We start from the raw sequence: 23,471 nt of genomic DNA, 5'->3' as shown, positions 1-23,471 counted from the left end.
CCCATCAAGAAGTAATATATGACAGGATTGCTTCCTAATACTGTCTCTTAGTAATTGTTTAGGTCTTGCAAGTAATTTAATCACAGATTCAATCTGCATATTAATGAAGATACTTATTTGTATCTATTTTCAGGCTTTTGAGAAGAATTAATGAAATAATGAAGGGTGAACAAGCTTAAAGTTCATAAATGACTATCAGGACATGACAAGTTGAGGTGGAGAAAACGCACCTGTCTTAAACTCAGCTTTACACTTGTAGCAAGTTAGATAGCAAACCTACCACTGCGTGGCTAGTTTTAAAGAACTGTTGAGTGAAAGACAGCAACCTGCCAAGTGTTAGGTCCCTTCTTTCAGAATATGTTTGACTTCTCGTTGGTTGATTGGTTTCTAGACCTAAAGAACTGCTCTTTCCTTATCCCCTTTCATGGGGGACTTCTGCAGCTTTTTTCCTGAGTGGTCCTCCTGCCTCCAAACCCCAGTCTCTTACCAATTATCCACTCTCCAAATCATAGGCTGGTGATCTTTGAAACTTAAAACCATTGTTTTATCAGTTATCTACTTGGTAGCACATATGGTCTTCTAGATGTGGTTGGAATTAAATGTTAACATGTTACCCAGGTTTGCTGTGTAATCTTTCTGCCTTTCTAACTTCCTTGCCTATTTTTATCATCAGGCCACACCATTGCCTTTCTTTTTTCTAGACCATTTGCACATGTTATTTTCTTTACTTGGGAGCTCTCTTTCAATTGGTTTCTTTGAAATGTTTAAGATCTGTTTAGGTATCTGTTCATCGTGAAGGCTATTCCTATTCCCTAATTCAAGTCATGTCATCCACAAGTATACTCACCAATCCTGGTTATTTCTGCATTACATTTGTCTCAGTTTGTAAGGGTGTAATCCTGAGTGTGTAATTTTAGTACCTGTATTCCCTGTTCTAATAGAAGTTGAACAATGGTAGGGCCAATGTCAACCTGGTAAACCACTTTATACATAATTCCTAAGATAGTGTTGATCAAATAACAAGTACTCAACAGATATCCATTTACTTAGTGGTATGAAGGTAGCTTATCTTCAAGAAGTTCAACAGAGAATCTTATGGATTTTCTATTATCTACCTACAGAGAAAGACTCAATGACTAGACTAATACGATTACTCTCCTTCATTGCTTTGCTCCAGGAACGACTTGTATTATCTGTGCTCCCACGGTTTGTTGTCCTGGAAATGATCAATGACATGACCAATGTGGAAGACGAACACCTGCAGCATCAATTCCATCGGATTTACATCCATCGCTATGAGAATGTCAGGTGAGAAATATGTACCCCTACATTTCTCCATGGGATGTGTGTGCTGTGTAGGTCTCACCTCAGAGCCATGACACTTGTCTGCTTAAAAGGCATTGCCTCTCCTAATTTGGTTCTGAGATTCATTCACTTGTGATTATTAGGAAATTCCACATTTTAAGGCTGAGGCCTAAGAAGAATTGAAAGAATTCTTGAAAGGGGATAAGGGAATGATCAAAATTAATCAAAATGAATTATCAAAATTAATCTCAATGAAAGTGGATAAAGAAAGAGCAGTTCTCTAGGTACGGAAGAAATGTAATTATATTTGCTAATCAATTTTCTCTGTGGATCTACTACAGTGGATTTGCCTATATTTGAAGTAGAAAGGTCTTTCTGCAATAAGTGGAAAATTAATCTCAGATTGTAATCTAAAAACCTTGAGAGTAATCATATATGTAACCTGAGATATTTTTTCTCACAAGGTCCTTAGAACATTAGAAAAGACGACATAAACATTTAATCTCTTCCTCCATCCATCCTTTGTCTATCCACCACCTGTTTATCCACACACTCATATATTTAGCCATTCATTCACACACTTATCTGTCAACTCTTATATACATACATCCATTAATTTATCCATAAAAGCATCAATATATCCATTATTGTCCTCTTGAGCCTAACACTGAACTAAGCCTATGATATTAAAAAATCATAGGAGGTGGCTCTTAGTAAAACAGGCAGCTTTAAAATCCCAAATCTGCCTCTTTTTATAGTACTTGCCTTGCATATGGCTGACCTGGGTTTGATCACTGGCATCCTACACGGTCCCCTGAGTTTGCAAGGACTGATTTTTGAGTGAGTAGCCAGCAGTAGCCCCTAAGAATCTCCAGATGTGACCCCCAAACTAAAACAAAACCAAACAAAAAAACAGTTCTACCTCTTCCTTGTTTATGATGTCTCTGATTCCCTTACTTTTCCTATCTCAAGTTGTTACCAAGAGCACATGTATGTGATTGGCTAACCCAGTCAACTCACTAGAAGTGATTGAAAAGCAATATCTAAGAGTTTCAGTTTGCATAGTAGAAATGTAATCTCCCTGCTCTGAAATATTATAAAGTGTAAATTTTCCATATAAAGGGAAAGCATATTCAACAGTTCTACAAATAGCCTCTTAATTTCATCCTTCCTAACTTTGACAGGAAAAACTAGCTTTTCAGGAGAAAGTAATAGCTTTAAAAAAATGTTTTTTCTGGGTATTCTACACCTGGCATATAAAGACATTGATTTGAAATCAAAGTTCAACACACAAAGTGATTCAAATAAACCCTTTAGAAGGTATTTCAGTATAGGTTATTCTCAGGACCTTATTCATGAATTGAGCTACAAAAGTTACAGATACTTGAGTCTGTAAAACAGTGTTGTGGAAAACAGCCACTTCCATTAAAAATACACTCCAAGTCTAGATCTTGTTCCCATTGAAAATAAAAGGTCATCAATACCAGTTCTAAGCTAGAATAATAGAACCAAATTATAGGCTTTATGTAAGACCTATTATTTTATATTTTATAAAACCTATATGTATACATAATATATTATATGTACATATCTTTAATATCTACCTTAAAGAAAAGGAAGCATCTACACCTATGTTTTCGGGTACCTTGGGTTGAGTAAGCTATGTATCATTTATATCTAGTGCAACTTAGTAATAACTAAGTTACTTCTTTCCCCCTAAATATTTATTTTAAATTTATTTTAAATCATCAAACTGAGTTCTTTTCTCGAGTCCCTTTCAGAAGTTCTCATCTTTCTAATTTGAAACTGAAATTGTTATCCACATGGCTCGGTGTCCCCAGCTGGTGGAGAAGCTAAGACATTATTGTCATAATGCACAGAGATGAGGGCCAGAAGGACCAGCTCACCTCAAAGAGGGGTGAGTGAAGTTAGAGAAATAATACACTAAAATCTACCAGGACAATGCTAATGAGAGAGAAGTAGAATGCCTGTCTGGAATATAATCTATTCATGACAATTTATCTGTTTCATTATTTTTCAGTAAACTTGATTTTTATGTTTTTGTGTGTCTTAATATCATCCTATTTCATGTAATTCATTGCTTCCTGTACAGAGAATCTAAGATATATCACACTTGAAACCATTCATTAGTACACCCACAGGGTTTGGCAGACAATGATCAGGATTCCTATCAATGATTCTTATTCCATATCGCATTCTATAGGTCATGCTCCCAACAGAACTGGAACAACATAAATTCATTATTCTGGTTATCATGTTCCAAAATCCATTCTATTTACAATGGAGAATGCACTTCGGTCTCCTTTGTTATACAAGTCAGAGAGTTTATCTTGGCATCTTCCTGACCCATCAGGTGTTTGATTTTTTTTATTTTTTATTTAAACAAATTTATTACATACATGATTGTGTTTGGCTTTCAGTCATGTAAAGAACACCACCCATCACCAGTGCAACATTCCAGTCACCAATGTCCCAAATATCCCTCCTCCCCAACCCACCCCTGCCTGTACTCTAGACAGGCTTTCTATTTCCATCCTACATTCTCATTATTAGGATAGTTCGAAACTTAGTTATTTCTCTAACTAAACTCATCACTGTTTGTGTTGAACTTCATGAGGTGAGCTGTAACTTCCAGCTCTTTTCTCTTTTGGGTCTGAAAGTCATTATTGCAAGAATGTCTTTCATTTTTCTTAAAACCCATAGATGAGTGAGACCATTCTGCATCTTTCTCTCTCTCTCTCTCTCTCTCTCTCTCTCTCTCTCTCTCTCTCTCTCTCTCTCTCTCTCTCTGACTTATTTCACTCAGCATAATAGATTCCATGTACATCCATGTATAGGAAAATTTCATGACTTCATCTCTCCTGACAGCTGCATAATATTCCATTGTGTTATGTACCACAGTTTCTTTAGCCATTCATCTGTTGAAGGGTATCTTGGCTGTTTCCAGAGTCTTGCTATGGTAAATAGTGCTGCAATGAATATAGGTGTAAGGAAGGGGTTTTTGTATTGTATTTTTGTGTTCCTAGGTTATATTCCTAGGAATGGTATAGCTAGGTCGTATGGGAGCTTGATTTCGAATTTTTGGAGGAATCTCTATATTTCTTTCCATAAAGGTTGAACTAGATGGCATTCTCACCAGCAGTGGATAAGAGCTCCTTTCTCTCCACATCCCACCAACACTGATTGTTCTCATTTTTTGTGATGTGTGCCAATCTCTGGGGTGTGAGGTGGCACCTCATAGTTGTTTTGATTTGCATCTCCCTGATGATTAGTGATGTGGAGCATTTTTTCATGTGTCTTTTGGCCATTTGTATTTCTTCTTTGTCAAAGTGTCTGTCCATTTCTTCTCCCCATTTTCTGATGGGATTAGATGTTTTTTCCTTGTAAATTTCTGTCAGTGCCTTGTATATTTTGGAGATTAGCCCCTTGTCTGATGGGTATTGGGTGAATAATTTCTCCTACTCAGTAGGTGGCTCTTGTATCCTGGGCGCTATATCTTTGAGGTGCAGAAGATTCTCAGTTTAATATATTCACATCTGTTAATCTCTGCTTTCACTTGCTTGGAGAGTGCAGTTTCCTCTTTGAAGATGCCTTTAGTCTCCATGTCCTGGAGTGTTTTACCTATGTGTTATTCTATATATCTTATGATTTCGGGTCTGATATCGAGGTCTTTCATCCATTTGGATTTAACCTGCGTACATGATGTTAGCTGGGGGTCTAAGTTCAATTTTTTGCAAGTGGCTAGCCAGTTGTGCCAACACCACTTGTTGAAGAGGCTTTCTTTGCTCCATTTAGGATTTCTTACTCTTTTATCAAAAATTAGGTGATAGTATCTCTGGGGAACATTCTCTAAGTATTAAAGCCTATTCCACTGATCTGAGGGCCTGTCTATTCCAATACTATGCTTTTTTGTTAACTATTGCTTTGTAGTACAGTTTAAAGTTGGGGAAAGTTATTCCTCCCATATTCTTTTTCCCAATGATTGTTTTAGCTATTCTAGGATGTTTATTGTTTCAAATGAATTTAAAAGTGCCTGATCCACTTCTTTGAAGAATGTCATGGGTATCTTTACAGGGATCAAATTACATCTGTACAATGCTTTGGGGGAGTATTGCCATTTTAATTATGTTAATCCTGCCAATCCATGAGCAGGGTATTTCCTTCGATTTCCACGTGTCCTCTCTTATTTCTTGGAGCAAAGTTTTATAGTTTTCTTTGTATAGGTCCTTCACATTTTTTTATTATATATATTTTTTATTTTGATCATAGTGGCTTACATATTGTTGACAATGATATTTTAGGTACATATTTACATAAAATCAGGGGGGATTCCCATCACCAAATTGTCCTCCCTACACCTCCATTTTTGTCCTACCACCCATATCCTCTTCCCTCACCCCCAGGGTAGCTAGGATATGTGGTCTCCTCTGTATCTAGCCTACTGCATAGTAGTCTTGCGCCTGTTTGGTCCTGGTGTCTCCCTTGTTTCCCCCTCTAATTGGAGGGGCAGGACTAGCTAGTTCAAGTTACGTGGTTTTGTTTGAAGGAGAGAAAAGTAATAAACTGGGGTAAAAGTCTAATACGCCGAAAATAAGCGGAAGTCTTCCAGAGGCTCTCAACATCGGTTTGAGAAATGAAGGAGAGAAAAAAGGTGAAACATTCCACCAGTACAAAAAGAAGTGTCAAATATCCCCTGAGGACTCCAACAATAAACACAAGCACCAAAAAAAAAAAACCACAAAAACAAACACAAAACAAAACAAAACAAGCAAACAAACAAACAAACAAAATGCCATGGTCTTGATATAGGAAACATGGCATAGCATACAAAGGAAGAACAGAAAGGAAGAGAAAGGATAAGTATAACTGGGGACAACTTCAATTATCACACCCAAACAGGGAAATTGACCAAAAAATAGATAGGTAAATAAAAATAATAATAATAAATGAAAATAAAATAATATATATAAAAAAATAAATAATGTTTTGTGCTTTTTGTTTTATTCCCTCCCCACCAACTCCCCCTAACGTGGACTGTTACCTGAAACCGGACTTAGGTCTAAAAGTACCCTCAATGCAAGAACCCTTCCAGGACCTCCCTGCCACAAATCTTTTGCCACTCTGAAGAAGATCTGGGGATGGGATGGAAAGATGCCTGGGGACCCACACATTACAAGAAAAACCCAAAAGACAATGGGAAAACCTGTATTTCCAACATAAGCATAAGAACTGTATCACACCACCTCTTTACCTGCTTTTCCCCAAATGTAAGATAGTCATATGCATCACTTTGGCCCTTTAAATACTTTGCTACCTCATTTAAAAAAAAATCTGGCCTACATATACATATGTAAGCACATATATTTTTGTTACCTATTTTTTTTCTATTTATTATTTTTTCATCTTTTTTTGGGTATGTAAACTGTTTCTGTTTTCCCCTTTTGACCACCCCCAAATGCACCAACAATATAAGGTAGCACCATTTCCCCCTGCAAAGGCACACTAAAATAAAGGGGAATTCTTACATATATATATATATATATATACACTAAAAAAAGAGAGCTCTTATCTATTAGAGATAGGAACTCATAGTTGTTTACAATAGAGGGATATCTCCTACCTTGAAAATATGTCATGTGGAATTAACTTAGACCTCAGGTGTTTAGATACCATAAATCCAGCCTTGAACCCTGGATCCCAGACACAGGAACGGCACAGTTCTTCACAACTGCTACAGGAAACAAATCCCATCCGGGACAGCTGCAATACTGCGAGGTCACCAACAAATGCTAGCTCTAATATGACATCCTGACAACGAAGAAAATGGGAACAACTTGACCTAAGTGAAGGTTATCCTACCTTTCTAGCTAACGACAAGACAAAAGCAGAAGACTTGTCACCCTTTGGAAGGCCCAAAAGCCAAGATTTCGAGTTACAGATGACTGCTGCTAGAACCATGACCAGACTGTATACAGCCGGGGACCAAGGTCCTTCACATTTTTAGTCAAGTTGATTCCAAGATATTTGAGTTTGTGTGGCACTATTGTAAATGGGGTTGTTTTCTTAATGTCCATTTCTTCCTTATTACTATTGGTATATAGAAAGGCCTTTGATTTTTGTGTGTTAATTTTGTAGCCTGCCACATTGCTACATGAGTTTATTGTTTCTAGAGACTATAGGGTTTTCTATAGTTCTAGAGACTTTCGTAGACACTATAATGTTTTCTAGGTAGAGTATCATGTCATCTGCAAACAGTGAGAGCTTGACTTCTTCTTTTCCTATCTGGATTCCCTTGATATCTTTTTCTTGCCTAATTGCTATAGCAAGTACTTCCAGTGCTATGTTGAATATGCATGGTGAGAGAGGACTGCCTTGCCTTGTGCCAGAATTTAGAGGAAAGGCTTTCATTTTTTCTCCATTGAGGACAAAATTTGCCTCTGGCATGTGGTAGATGGCCTTAACTATATTGAGAAAGGTTTGTTCCATTCCCATCTTGCTGAGAGTTTTGATCAAGAATGGGTGTTGGATCTTATCAAATGACTTCTCTGCATATATTGATATAATCATGTGATTTCTATTTTTCTTGTTGTTGATGTTGTGCATTATGTTGATAGATTTACAGATGTTAAACCAGCCTTGCATTCCTGGGGGGAAACCTACTTGATTGTAGTGGATGATCTTCTTAATGAGGCATTGAATCCTATTTGCCAGGATTTTGTTGAGGATCTTTGCATCTGTATTCATCAGCGATATTGGTCTGTAATTTGCTTTTTGGTATCATCTCTGTCTGGTTTAGGTATTAAGGTGATGTTGCCTTCATAAAAGCTATTTGGAAGTGTTCCTGTTATTTTTTTTTATTTCACGAAATAGTCTTGCCAGGATTGGTAAAAGTTCCTCTTGTAAGTTTTGAAAGAATTGATTAGTAAATCCATCTGGGCCTGGACTTTTGTTTTGCGGCAGACATTTGATTACTGTCTTAATTTCCTCAATAGTGATGGGTGTGTTTAGATATGCTACATCCTCTTCATTTAACCTTGAAAGAATATGAGTCCAAAAAGTTATTCATTTCTTCCAGGTTTTCATTTTTAGTGGCATAGAGTTTCTCAAAGTAGTTTCTGATTGCCCTTTGGATCTCTACCATATCAGTAGTAATCTCTCCTTTTTCATTCCTAATATGAGTTATCAAGTTTCTCTCTCTCTTTCTTTGTTAATTTTGCCAGTGGTCTATCAATCTTGTTTATTTTTTCAAAGAACCAACTTCTGCTTTCGTTGATCTTTTGGATTGTTTTTCGGGTTACCACTTCATTGATTTCTGCACTCAGCTTTGTTATATCCTTTTGTCTTCCTATTTTTGGGTCCTTTTGTTGAGTACTTTCTAATTCTATAAGCTGTGTAATTAAGCTATTCAGGTATGCCCCTTCTTCTTTCCTGATGTATGCTTGCAAAGCTATAAATTTTCATCTCAGTACCGCTTTTGCTGTGTCCCATAGGTTCTGATAGTTTGTGTCTCCATTGTCATTTGCTTCTAGGAAGGTTTTGATTTCCTCTTTGATTTCATCTCGGACCCACTGGTTATTCAGTATTAGGCTGTTTAACTTCCAGGTATTACAGTTTTTCTTCGTGTCCTTTTTTAGTTCCCATATAATTTCAGGGCCTTGTGGTCAGCGAAGGTAGCCTGCAAAATTTCTATCCTCTTGATATTATGAATGTATCTTTTATGTGCTAGCATGTAGTCTATTATGGAGAATGTCCCATGCACATTAGAGAAGAATGTGTATCTGGGCTTCTGGGGGTGGAGTGTCCTGTATAAATCTATTAGGCCTCTTTCTTCCATTTCTCTTTTCAGGTCTAGTATATTCTTGTTGGGTTTCAGTCAGGTTGATCTGTCAAGTGTTGACAATGCCGTGTTGAGGTCTCCCACAATTATTGTGTTGTTATTGATATTATTTTTCAGGTTTGTCAACAATTTTATTAAATATTTTGCTGGCCCTCATTCAGTGTATATGTTTAGGAGAGTGATTTCTTCCTGCTGTATGTATCCCTTGATTAATACAAAATGTCCATCTTTGTCCCTTACAACTTTCCTAAGTATAAAATTTGCATCATCTGATATTAGCATGGTCACTTCGGCTTTTTTATGGGTGTTGTTTGCTTTGATGATTTTCCTCCACCCTTTTATTTTGAGTCTATGTTTGTTCTGACTATTCAGGTGCGTTTCTTGTAGGCAGAAGGTTCGATTGAGTTTTTTGATCCATTTAGCCACTCTATGTCTCTTAACTGGTTCATTTAGTTCATTGACATTGAAAGACTTGTCCTGGGAATTAGTGCCATCTTATATCGAAGTTTGGTGTGTCTGTTGGTCAGTCTTGTCTTAAAGTAGGCCATTCAGTTTTTTGTTTTTTTTTAAGAATGGTTTTGAGTCTGTAAAGTTTCTGAGCTGTTGTTTGTCTGTGAAATTATGTATTGTTCCTTCAAACCTGAAAGTGAGTTTTACTGGATGCAGTATTCTAGATGAAGCATTTATTTCATTGAGTCTTGTCACTATGACCCACCACTTCCTTATGGCCTTGAGTGTTTCCAGTGACAGGTCTGCAGTAAATCTCAAGGATGTTCCCTTGAATGTAATTTCTCTTTATGATCTTGCTGCTTTCAGAATTCTGTCTGTATCTGTGGGATTCGTCATTATGACTAGGATGTGTCTTCGGTGCTTTTTCTGGGGCCCCTTTTAGTTGGTACTCTTTGGGCATGCAGGATTTGATCGTATGTATTCATTAGCTCTGGTAGTTTCTCTTTAATGATGTTCTTGACCGTTGATTCTTCCTGGAGATTTTCTTCCTGGGTTTCTGGGACTCCAATGATTCTTAAGTTGTTTCTGTTGAGCTTATCATAGACTTTTATTTTCATCTGTTCCCATTCTTTGGATAATTTTTCCATTGTTTGCTCATTTGCTTTAAGGCTTTTTTCCAATTTCTTCTTCTTTATGGGATTGTTATTGATCTCATCTTCCAGTGTACTAATTCTATCCTCAGTTGATATTAACCCGTGGATAAGCTCAACCATGTTTTTCTTCAATTCATCTACTGAGTTTTTCAGGCCTCTTATTTGACCTGAAATTTCAGTTTGGAGTTTTCTGATTTCTATCTTCATATTCTCTTGATTCTTATTATTGTTCTCTTCTACACTTTCTTTGAGTTCTTTGAACATCTTTCATATTGCGACTCTAAACTTCTTATCTGAGAGACTGACTAGTTGGTAGGTCATATTCAAGTTATCAGAGTTGCCATCATCATTCTCTATGTCTGGCACTGGCCTGCATTGTTTCCCCATTGTCAAACTTGTATTGTGGGGTTTTGTACGTGTTGTGGTTGAAGTCATTGGCTAAATGATGTGCACGGCCGGAAAGCAAAGCGGAGCTGCCATGCTCCTCTGGCACCACCCTTTCTGGGCTACTAAACTCACCTCCAGGGAAGGCTCCAGGGAAGGTGAGCCGTCCGCAGATGAGCCACACACAGGATGAAATCAGGCCGAAAATGGAGCACAGCACAGAAGACAGGCAGATAGGGCTGGTGGCATCTGAGTTCCAGCAGAGTTCAGTGGTTTCCCCTTTCTGGGCGTGTAAGCTCACCTCCAGGGAAGGCTCCAGGGATGGCAAGCCTTCCACAGATGGACCACACACAGGATGAAATCAGGCTGAAGATGGAGCACAGCACAGAAGACAGGCAGATAGGGGTGCTGGCATCTGAGTTCCAGCAGAGTTCAGTGGCTTCCCCTTTCTGGGCTTGTAAACCCACCTCCAGGGAAGGCACCAGGGAAGGTGAGCTGTCTGCAGATGAGCCACACACAGGATGACATCAGGCCGAAAATGGAGCACATCAAAGAAGATAGGCAGATAGGGGTGCTGGCATCTGGGTTCCAGCAGAATTTAGCGGCTTCCCTTTCTGGGCTTGTAAAGTCAGCCATTTCTTACTCACTCACTCACTCGCTGTGTAGCTTCAGAATGTAATTTTTGGGGGGTTCACTTCCCAGGGCTCTGAGGAGAGTTTCAAGGATTCAGAAAATACAGAACACAGGACAGGGCTCCGTTGAGGTCCTCAGTTTCCTCAGAAGAAGCACAGCAGGGCAGAGACTCCACAGGTGAAGCAATCAGCACTTTACCTGGCAGTCCCCACAGTCAGCCATTTCTTACTCACTCTAGGTGTTTGATTTTTGTTTTGCTTTTGCTTTTCTTTTCTTTTCTTTTTTTTTTTTTTTTTTTTTTTTTGCTGGAAGCCATTTGGACCTCCAATCCAATGGGTCCGATTCTATTTCTCTCTCATCACTTTTCTATATATTTTAGTCCTATTCTGTATTAGGATACTGCTATCTGTGTTACCAAAAAGTTTTGTTTTTATTATTTAAACTTAGTAGCATTTACACAATAGTTCACTTCCTGGTGAGTAAGTAACATGGGCACATCACCATACCCTGCACATTAAAACTATGCCATTCTTTAGGCCTCAATATTTTTACGATAGAGGATATAAAAGGCACATCTACTTGTTTTTGCCACCTGAACTCAGAAGTAATGCACCTCATTACACTCATATTTTCTTTATAAGGTCTCATTAAAAGGCCCTAACTAGATATGAGATGGGCACACATAAAGTCAGAATCTTTTCCTCATTTTCTATGTGACAGGGAGGCTGGGACTTGGTGAGAAGGCAGCTTTTCTCTCAGAACTCTTCTTATTTTGTCTGCAATCCATGGCAGGTACATTTGCATGTTTGCTAACACATTCTTGTTAGATCTATAAGGAGACAGGCTTTTATTTACTTCTTCCACCATTGTAGTCAAAATTTTGATGAATTTTCCTCAAGGATCAGAAAACCTTCACTTTTGATTTACTTACCCACTATCTTGACAGCTATTTACTTCTAGGCAGTCCTTCCTGCCATTGTTTGCAATTACCGCATTTATCCTGCAAACTGAAGTTCCAAATACAAGCAAAATGCAGTTGTGTATCCCAAAAGACGAGCTTGCTGACCTGCCAAACCTGTCTATAAGGCAATATATTGAATATTTTTCTCACTGTTCATGATGTTTCATTTACTCTACTCATCGGATATTATGCTGTGATTTACATGTTCTTTTTAAGAGAACCCCACATAATAGCATTAGTGACCTCTGCTTTGTCATCCAAAATTAAAAGGTCAGGGTCAGAGTGGTAGCGCAGCAGTAGGGCGCTTGCCTTGCACCTGGCTAATCCAGGACAGACCTCAGTTCGATCCCTGGCAACCTATATGGTCCCCCAAGCCAGGAGCAATTTCTGAGCTCATAGCCAGGAGTAACCACTGTCACCAGGTATGGCCCAAAAAACAACAAGAAAGAAAGAAAAGAAAAGAAAGCTCAGAGAGGTCAAGTAATTATTCTCAAAATGCACACTCAAGATTATTTCACATAGTTCAATGCTTTTAATGATCACATGAACACTGCTCAGCCTCCTCAAGGAATTTGTTTTCAGAGTCAGCATTAGGTAGCATCAGTTATTTTGTGTGTGTGTGGTTTTTGGGTCACACCTGGCAGTACTCAGGGGTTATTCCTGGCTCCAGACTCAGAAATTGCTCCTGGCGGGCACGGGGGACCATATGGGGTGCCGGGATTCGAACCGATGACCTCCTGCATGAAAGGCAAACACCTTATCTCCATGCTATCTCTCCGACCCCGCATCAGTTATTTTTAAGTCACTAAAATAACCCCAATAATAATATAACCATTATTATTGCTGAAAATAAATAAGACTTCTTCAACATATTTATCTTTTAACATTATTATTTCATACCAATAATCAAAAGACCCAACTGTAAAGTCAACTCCTGTGGGTATAATTAATATGAGTTTAACTAGTTGAGTTTACAAGAACCCTAGTTTTTAATTTCTTTTTTTGACTTATCAAACTCATTGCATAACTATAACTTAATGCATATTGGAACTTCTTCATCTTAAATATGCATATTTTTTTGAAAATCTCTTGAAAGCATATTCTGATCCAGTAGATCAGGGATGGGAGAGAAGTTTTAGTTTTTAGGGAGCTTCAAAAGCTGCAAAAGGTGACCATGACCTAAGACAAGTTGACATAATTTTAAGGATTTTCACTGGATCAAATCAGGAAGGATATCATGAAGCCTACAGTGTGCAGGGCAGTTGTCACACAGAAGTAACTTCTTTCTAATTCCTTAACTAGCATGAGCACTTTTCATCTTACATGATTGTTTTATCAAATAATAAGTACCAAAATAGAAGGTAGCATACTTAGGCATCATGTTAGAAAAGAACTGCCTCTCTATGCTGTAGGCAGTTTCCATAAAAATAGAGTTTTAACATACGAGTAGTATCTTGAAGAGGAAGTAAAATGTTAATAGTCATTCCAGGAAAGGAAATTGTGCCAGGGAACAAGTCCAACATGTAAGGACACTGAGAAGAGTGAATAGAGAAGAATGAAGGAAATTGTATGTTGGAACACTGACTCACATCTGAAACTTTCATGACTTTTGCTCACTAGAAATTCATTTTTCTGCTTTCAGTAGAATGTATGTTCTAAAAGAACTGAAGTGATCATTTCTGATTACCATTATATCTCTAGTTTTATTTATAAATATAGGTCTATATATGTGCCTGTGCCTTTTAGTTATTATTCAGTTTGTTCTATGTTTAATCAATAAATAGATAATAAATTGTTTTTGTCACTGATACTGAAAGTTTTAGGTGAATAGATATGTGGTCGAACTAGAATCAGAGGTTCTCAAAGACTTTTTAAACAGGAGACCAGTTCACTGTCGGAGGGTCAGACTATAGTTTCAAAACAACTATTAACTAATCCCTAAGGAAGCTGCATATATCTTATTTTGAAGAAAAAGGGAGTGGGGACAAATACACTATTTAAAATGAAGAAAAAGTAAAGTTAAATCAACAAACGTATTCAGTAATTTAATGGGAACTATGGGCCTGCTTTTTTTTTGTTTGTTTTGTTTTGTTTTGTTTTGTTTTGTTTTTTTGTGGTTTTTGGGTCACACCCGGCAGTGCTCAGGGGTTATTCCTGGCTCCATGCTCAGAAATTGCTCCTGGCAGGCACAGGGGACCATATGGGACGCCGGGATTCGAACCGATGACCTCCTGCATGAAAGGCAAACACTTTACCCCCATGCTATCTCTCCAGCCCCTATGGGCCTGCTTTTGACGGGCCGCAGTTTGAGGATCCCTGCCAGAGACTGAGATGCGGAGTCCAGAGACAGAGAGAAGGAGGGGAGTCCAAGCATAAGGTGCACATCCCACACATGCGCACTGTGGGCCTAGGACAAGTCGGCTCTTGAGCAAGACAGGCAGTAGAAGCGAAAACAGCCCGGGAGCCTGATAGATGTCCTCCACAGGTTGCATGTGGCCTGTGGGCCCTAGTTTAAGGGTCCCCTAACATAGATCATCTAAAGGGCATCTAATTTCCCACCTGACATTGCTATAACTAATCACTGTTATCTTCTGATTAATGTTCCCTCAAACCTTGCTAAACCTTGATGCATTTAATCCCTTTTCACTCCACTACAATAATACTGTAGTGTTTTTTTAACTTAGAGTACTTATCAATCTATTTTATTCATCAAGTCCTGTAGATTCCTTTAAAATGAACTGAGAGATTGTGAGACATGGACTAGATTAAATGTTTGTATAATTGGTCAAGTGTCTAGTGGTCATCCCTTGTTCTGTCTTTCTTGTGGTCTACTGACACACAAAGCAGACTAAGCATCTGAAAGACACATACTAGGTCATTTTTATCATTAAATTCTACTCTAGTAAAGTGTATGCTTCTATATCTATAGAAAAGCGTTGCAGAAACTAATGATTTGCTGATAAATAAGGTATTAATGCATTGTTAAAGTAATTTTAAAATGGGATGTAACAATTTTTTCATTAATGCTTGAACAAGCTTGGGTATGTTTCTTAAAATTATATACATATTTTTAGTGCTTGTACATTTTTAGAAAACAGACAACATAGCTGATATCATTCTTAAAGATCTTAACAGTAGAGATGGTTTAAGAAGCACTGAACACTAGTAATAACCAATGTAAGGGATGATTCCAGAAACTCTTCTAGTCAATTGATCTATTTCTTTAAATCTATGTTGTTACACTGACAGTTATTCTCAAACGTAATTTTATTCAATGCTAATAAAAATAATTAAAACATTTGATACACTGTTCGGATACTTAAAATTATAGAGATAGTCATGTATGAATGTCAAGAAAGTTAAGTCCTTTTAGGATACCCATCTTCCCTTCAACAGACTTTGGAGTAGTAGAGTGTTATAATATGTCAGATGAGTCAACTCAATCCCCTTGGAACATGTTGTTCATGTGAACAAAACTATATGACATGCTGCCAGTGGAATGCTGAGCAAATCGTCTTGCTACCCTGAACCTCAGTTTGTTCATTTCCTCAATGGAGAGATTGGTGATAGCAGAGTTCCTAATTTTACTAACTTTTAGAAGGTTTCCAAGATATGTCTTATCTCTTCATTATCTCTTCCCTTATGCCAGGCCAGTTGCATCACCTAAATTAACTCCTTAGTAAATGAGCAATTTTGGTAATTAAATATTCAGTCTGAGGTCTTCCATCTCTGCTACATACTATCATAATTATGAAAAGTTCCCAATTCTATTTAATAAGAAGTGCCCCTTTTTAATAGAATGTGTCTCATTAGCTAGAGATAGTCTACCTTACATCTATTTTGTTGTGTTCAGGACATTACATTTCTGTTTGCTGTGGAAACATAATTTAATTTTCATTTTCACTACAAATCAATCTGCCCCTCTTGACAAATTCCTATTTGGGATTGTATGCATTTCTGGAACTCCTTCCTTGCATAAGAAAGGGGGTTTTCAGTTGCCCACTTGTCCTTCCTAATTTTAGAATGAGCTGTTTCTGCCAAAGTGTTTGTTAAATATTAATATATCTCCTATGACTTTCTGGTAGGGAGAGCTGAAATCTCAGACCATGGTTGATTAATTTGGCTGATGTTAAGTCTCCCAGAATGGATTAAAATATTAATACACTTTCTTCCCCACCCCATCCTTTCTTTGTTTTCTAGTATTCTTTTTGCAGATGTTAAAGGATTTACCAACCTCTCAACAACTTTGTCTGCTCAAGAACTGGTCAGGATGCTTAACGAGCTCTTTGCCAGATTTGATCGACTGGCACATGTGAGTTGAATTTAATTCTCTCTTAGTCCTCTGTAAGAGTGAGGAACTGAATGTGGAATCAGAAAGCATAAACATCCTTCATGGCCAATGTTCTTATCATTTTGCAGTCTCTCTGTAGACATAGACCCTTAACTCTCAAATATTCTGGGAACCCTATGATACTTATTTCTAATCTCAAATGGGTAGGTTTGTCAGTTTAATTTTCCCAATGGAAAGACATCTGGTTGGGTGACAATCAAACCACGGTCCTTTTTAATCTACTTCCCACTCACACATTATTTATCTCTATATTTGGCCAGGTGCCATCCGGTTGCATTCTCAGTATCTATTCTGGCAGTGATGGCTTCCTAAGGTTTCCCAGCCAATCCCAGCTATTTGGAATAAGTTTGCCTATTCCCAAGAACAAGTAAATTATTGGCCCATCCCACAGCCACTTTGTCGATCTAAGTTAAGAACTTTCAATTTAGATGCCACTATTGACATTATTTCCAATTTACTTTTTTAAAATAGAGCCAGGTTAACGATTTAAATCTACTATCCTAGTCCTAAAACTTCTCAAGTTTATGAAAGATGATCAGTGTTATCCTGAATTTTAGAATAACTTTGGGTGCAAACAGACATGACCTACTGACTCACTCTGTAAAGTGTGTATATTCAAGTCCAATTCATTTTATAAGGCTGTTAGGAAAATTAAATCATACTGAAACCCAACTACAATCATGTTTGTAATCTAGATGTTCAAATGAAGATATTAATAAAAAATAAAAAGGGTTACGGGTGGAGGTATGGGATGATTTCTGTGAACTATCATGCAGGGAGGTCAACACTGGCCTGGCGCTGGGAATTGCCTTAATTCACTGTAACTATATATCTTGAATATAACTGTTAAAGACTTGTAATTCACATTGGTCTCAATTAAAAAATAATAATAATAAAATCCACAAAAAGATATAAGGTTAAGATTGTATCTTTATTGTAGAAGTACTCTTGTACACAGAGTGATTTAGGGGTCATGTGATTGTTTTGTATTTTGATGATGGCTGTTTCATTTCTGTGCACACTTATTTTACCATATACGTTATACACAAATAAGCAAAGTTAAGAATGCCAGAAAACCGAATTATCTTATGCAGTGAGTAGAATAAAAATAATGATGCCATTCTGTGGGAATAAAGAAGTCAGGAGATTTAGTACTACTGGAGAGAAAAGTATAAGGTAAGGACCAATGGCCAGAGAAGTTTTAGAACTAGTCAAGTACCTACAGCAACTGGACAAAAATCAACTAGGAGACTAATATGAGCCAAGGAGGAGATCTAACCAGATGTCTCTTGCTAATAGCAGAGCTATATTTTTCTAAAGGACTGGTAATTTGGATAGAAATTATGGATAGTATCTATTTTTATAGTTTCTATCTACAGCGTTTTGTCACAGCAATTGGTACTATTCTTTCTGTGATCGTTCAAAAACATAAAAGTGAACAAAAATGACTCTCTACTAAGAACTGACAGGTGTGATCAAGATCAATTTGTGGTATTGCAGTCATCTCCGTCTTCCCAAGGAATTGCTTGCTTTTCAAAATTTGTTGTTTAACTAGCATTTATTGAGCACTTCTGTCAAGCACTATAAACTTTGGAAAACACAAACCAGTCCTTATTAAAAAAAATAAGGATTTTTTAAAAATTTTATATATTTGATGATAGTGTGCAGCAAATAAAAATAGTATGTAAGTTTTGGTGGACAAAGTTAGGAGCAATTGGGTATTTGCGGGATTGCTGATGAATTGATTAGGTATCATCCTAAAGAGAATGCCACATGAGAGCTAATTCTGGAGAAAGAAACAAAATGCTTTCTGGCATTGTGTTAGATAACAAGGCACCTTCCAGGCTAAATCGCGGTGCAAAGTCAAAAGAGTGTGAAGACATGAAAATGTGCTGCTTGCTTGAGAAGCCATTGAAAGTTCAAGATTGCTGATGTGTAAAGGGCATGGGAGGTTGTAGTGAGAAATAAGCTTGAAGAGGGAAGCTTTGAGGCATGGTGTAATCTTTTAAGAATGTAGACTTTGACTTGTAGTCATGACTTTTTATCCTGCACAGGGCAGAAAAAATCAAAAGGAACATTCATAACCTGTTGATGCCCAGGAAGCTATAGTTAATCTATGTATAAGTCAGTGAAAGATTTTAAAGTATAAATAGAGATGAAAACAAACTAATATATGGCGGGGTCAAACTACTAATTTTCATAAGACTATTTTTCACTTACATTAAAGGAGATTAAGCATTCATCAGTGGCTCATTACATATGTTATATATTCTGCTAAATATTTTCCTTACACTTAATTATCCCAGCAAGCAAACAAAACAGCTCCTATGCATGTTCCATTTTACAGAATATGTGACTGAGGTTTAAAGAAATAGAAGAATTCATTCAGAATTACCTGTAAGTGATGCATCTATGATTCAGGTGGAATATAGCCAAGTACTGCTAGCTCTTGGCCACTAAGCAATGTTGCGAGCATGGTCTATAGGTCACACAAAATAATGTCATAGTGGTTACTGTTATTGACCAATAATACTTAAGAAACGTTGTGACACCTATCCTGGCTGAAAATCAGTCCTACATACACATTACAGCTCTATAATTCTCTCTAACTCTTCTTCCACCCTACCTCTGCCTTCATTCCCATGCTATGTATGTCAGCATGTACTACTTTAGGCAGTGTATGAAAAGGTATGAGGAAACAGTGCCTGTAATAACAATTCAGTTCGCCTAAGAATGAGGAAACTCTATTATTTTCCCCCTGCTTAGTAAGGCACTTTTACAGTCGGATCACAGATTCTGGATCTGATTCATTTTAACAAAGGGGGTATATGGAGGTAGTAATCTTCATTTTTTTTTAGCATACTTCAGTGTCCAAACTCTGTGGCTTTAATAATAATATCCATCTGGCTTACCTTGATCGTTTATTTTAACTTTTCATTTTCTTGCACATGGAGAGAATTCATCTCCTTATAAATGTCATAAATTGTGTGTTCATTCATTGCATTATTAAAATACATGAGAAGGCTTTAACACCTCCTACTGAACTTCCTCTTCATAGGATCGAATTCCTTAGTGCTCTGTGCTTTAGCCTATTTAGAGTAGACAGTTTTTAGGTCCTTAATAGTGCCTTTGGCAAGTCTTGGTAAATTCTAGTCTTTGACCTTTCTTTAGAAAATAGTCCCCACCTAGTCTCCCACTCCAACATTGGAAATGAGGACTATGTTTACTATAATGAGAGCTTCAAAACTGTAAAATAAATAATATTTATTATTATGTAATTGGCATCATTATATCTTAAGCTTTGTTGTAAGTTGCTGGAAAAACCAGAAGTAACCTAAATTATGAGTCTAAGAAGTAAATCAACAAGATAGAAAAGTGATCACAAATTAATTAGAAAGACTGACAGGATTTTCTGTATTACCATAGAAAAACTTTCAAGACGTATAATTCCATGAAAAAAAAAGGAATATCTAAGATTTACAAGCTTGGAGTAATACATTTTTGACTGAAGACCATGAAAATAGTACATAAATATAAACATACATAAACACGCATGGTTATGAGTATTCAAAACAGCCTCAGAGGCAGAGAAAGGGATCCAGACTTCTAGCCAGGATATATGTTGACAAGAGGGGACTGTCTGAAGGGATTCTAACTTGATTGGCAGCTTAATTTTTGGTAGGACAATATAGTCACATTATTTATTATTGTAATTAGATAAAAAATACTATAAGTGTCCTGCTTAGAATGCACCTTTTAAATAAATTGTATTAGGGCATTCATTTCTGTTCTGTGTCTTTTGCTTTTTCACTTTTCTCTTTTTGGTGGGAGAGGGCTATTTGATACCACAATAGATGATGTTTTGGTTTATTCTTTTTTTAAAGAAATAACTCTTGTCAGGGCTCAAGAGATCAAAAGTGTTGCCTGGGATGAAATCCATTATGAATACATGTGAGGCAAGCTGCCTACCCTTTATACTAACACTCTGGTCGTTATTTTTAAGCTGCAGAGCTATGTTTTCATTTTTTAATCAATACCTTTGTTTATTTTGTAAGTCCAAACTTCAAGGATATAAGAAATGGCAGGAAGTATGCATTACCATAATCCTACCCTTCCCCAAAGGCATAACTGTCTGATAACTTAATTGCATACCTAGCCTGTTTATCTAGAATTTATCATGTATTTCATAAATTTTCTAGATTTTTTCCAAGCATTTTATGATATCCAGAGTATACAGATAAAGACAAATATAATATAAAGACAACTTAATCAAAATCAGTTTTTAAATAAACAACTTGTCACACTTCTTTTCTTTTTTTTCACTTATTTTCTCCAGAGCAATCAAAATTTCTTTATATGAGTTTTATAAATATTTCATGGATATTACTGTTAAATAAGTGATAGCTCATAGGAATTCATCAGTCAAAAGAGCATCTAAGAATTGGCATATAAGAAGACAGACCTTACATAGAGACAATTACATAGATATTTATATTACACTTATATATAGGCATATGTAAGTAGATATAGTATGCTTTTATGATTATATACCTGTTTGTAGCTTGTTTATTTTATGTACAGACTATTTTATATAGTATACACTATATATGTTTAGTGTATACTAAATATATTACACCATTTGGTACATGTCTAAATATAAATATATACCACTACACATGTTATATATGTGTGTACAATGTATGTATATATGTTTATCTATGTACCACTTATGCATATATGTCACTTAAATAGGTTTCACAGTTTTTATGAAGGCTATCACTTGCACCTTCTTTTCCTAAGAAATTCTGACCTATAACACAGCCATTTTAACCATATTGTTCTGTGCTAGTTTCAGAAGAGCAACAAACTATTAAAAATCTTTCTAAATACATCTTTGTTGTTATGTTACCAACCATTCTAGACTTTTCTACAGTGTCTGCAGTTTTGTAGAGAAAAGATATTTAGTCAGACAGATCAAGTTTTAAAGTCCTTTGCCTCTTGCTATTAACGTTCACTTCTTTAAATCACTTGTAAAATTACACATGACTAGAATTTATCAGATTCCGCCACATAGTAGATGTGTATGAAATGTTTATGCTTCCTTTTCCCACTTAAAACTTTTACCAAATGCTCTCACTTCTATTTTTATGTAAGAAAAAAAAACAATGAATAGGAATTGGATAATATAGATGGTTGAGATCAATACTTTTAGCCAACTAATCTATGTCAAGGTAAAACAACTCTTTCATAATATTTTCTATCTTAAAACATGTAATTTTTAATATTCTGGGACTAAAGGTAAAAAGAGTAATTAATTAATGCAGAGAATGCTATTTTTAAATGTTAGTGTTATCACTAGTAATTAAAGACCTTGTTTACCATATTGTATATTAAGAACAGATGGGCTGTTTTCATAGGAAAATTACATGGTCAACAGAGGGGGAATTAAAACCCAAATATCACTTGCTTCAGTGTATTATCTAAGGTCAAACAGGTAGAAAATCCAAACAGAATGTAGATGTAGAATTCTTAAACAGAAGATATTTTGTTCTTGACTACACTCTTTGCTCTCTCCTCATTGCTAACAAGCCTGTAGATTTCCCTATTGCTCTGGGCAACCATCAGCCTGAGCCACTCTGAGAAGATCATTGGTTGATATACTGTAGCTGACTGAAATCAAGACTTGTATTCAATCTATAGTGCTCTTTGCAAAATCAAAATAAGAAGTTAATTCAGAATTGCCAAATACTCCAGAAATAATATTTAAGGAGTCTTAATGGTAGCCCTGAGATAGAAAAAAATTGTATCTATATATATAGTGTACTGAGTTTTTATTATTTTGGTTTTAAAGCCACACCCAGTGGTGCTCAGAGATGACACCTAGCTCTGTTCAGAAATCACTCCTGGTGGGCTTGGGGGAGGGCATATGAAATGCTGGGCATCAAACCAAGGTCAACCTCATGGAAGGTAAGCACCCTCTCCTTTGCTATACTATTGGTCTGGCCTGGTAATAAGTTTTTATAATGTCAGTTTTATTTAGTTCAGGTAATTTTTCTTTATTCTAATTTTTTTACTTGTTTTGCTATTGAAAATAATCATCCTGATCTCCGCCTCCTCCCCCTCCTCCCCCTTCTTCTTCTTCTCCTCCTCTTCTTTCTCCTCCTCACTCCCTCCTCACCAAGCTCCCAGCCCAAGGAAAAAAAAAAAAGAAAATGATCATCCTTATGGAATTACATATGGTCTATTATAGAAATGGATTATAGTCCATAATAGTGGATTACTATTTTTGTTATTGGTGTATCTTTATTTTCTTAGAAAATATTAAACTAAACATGTATCTGTCTTTTATGCCCTCTGACTTTTTTTAAATAACTGTCCTGTGATCTCCGCAAGACTGAAAACTGGCAGGACCTAAAGGCAAAGTACCCTCTTAATTCATCAAAGTCATAAGACTTCAGAGATTTTTTTTTAAACAACTGAAGGCCTTAAACTTTGTTTATTGTTTAAACTTTATTAGTCACACTTTTGATCTATTTATTTTTGTTCATGGTAACAATAAATAGACAAGACAGACTTTTAAGAAATAACCTGGGGATGGCTCTGAATGCTTCCCAATTTACAAATATTAAATCTTTATCCATTTGGGAACATTGGCAAGGCCCAAGATCCAGATCCAGAACTGCCAGGTCTAGTTATTATTCTCTTTTCTTAGATATTTTTAATTCAAAAATTGATTCTTTGATATTTTTTTCATTTAATTCATCACCCAAACAAAGAGGCCCAACTCCTGATGAGAGTAGGAAACTAACACAATGCTTTACATGGCTTGGTAGTCCAAAGGCATTCTCTCCAAAATAGCACCTCAAGGGACCCTTT

General features: G+C 36.5%; 1 protein-coding gene across 3 annotated transcripts in view; it reads left to right on the top strand.

The window, feature by feature from the left end:
• ADCY8 (adenylate cyclase 8) overlaps positions 1 to 23,471 on the top strand; it is a 273,697-nt gene that overhangs the window by 99,644 nt on the left and 150,582 nt on the right. For all 3 annotated transcript variants that reach the window (XM_049765555.1, XM_049765557.1, XM_049765556.1), the window contains exons 3-4: positions 1,178 to 1,308; positions 16,445 to 16,556. In XM_049765555.1, the coding sequence (XP_049621512.1) occupies positions 1,178 to 1,308; positions 16,445 to 16,556 (243 nt within the window). The remainder of the gene's footprint in view (positions 1 to 1,177; positions 1,309 to 16,444; positions 16,557 to 23,471) is intronic.

Source organism: Suncus etruscus, chromosome 19, assembly GCF_024139225.1.
Source record: "Suncus etruscus isolate mSunEtr1 chromosome 19, mSunEtr1.pri.cur, whole genome shotgun sequence".
Classification (NCBI taxonomy): Eukaryota; Metazoa; Chordata; class Mammalia; order Eulipotyphla; family Soricidae; genus Suncus; species Suncus etruscus.
Note: the sequence above shows the minus strand (reverse complement) of the source record. Positions and strands in the feature narration are given on the sequence as shown.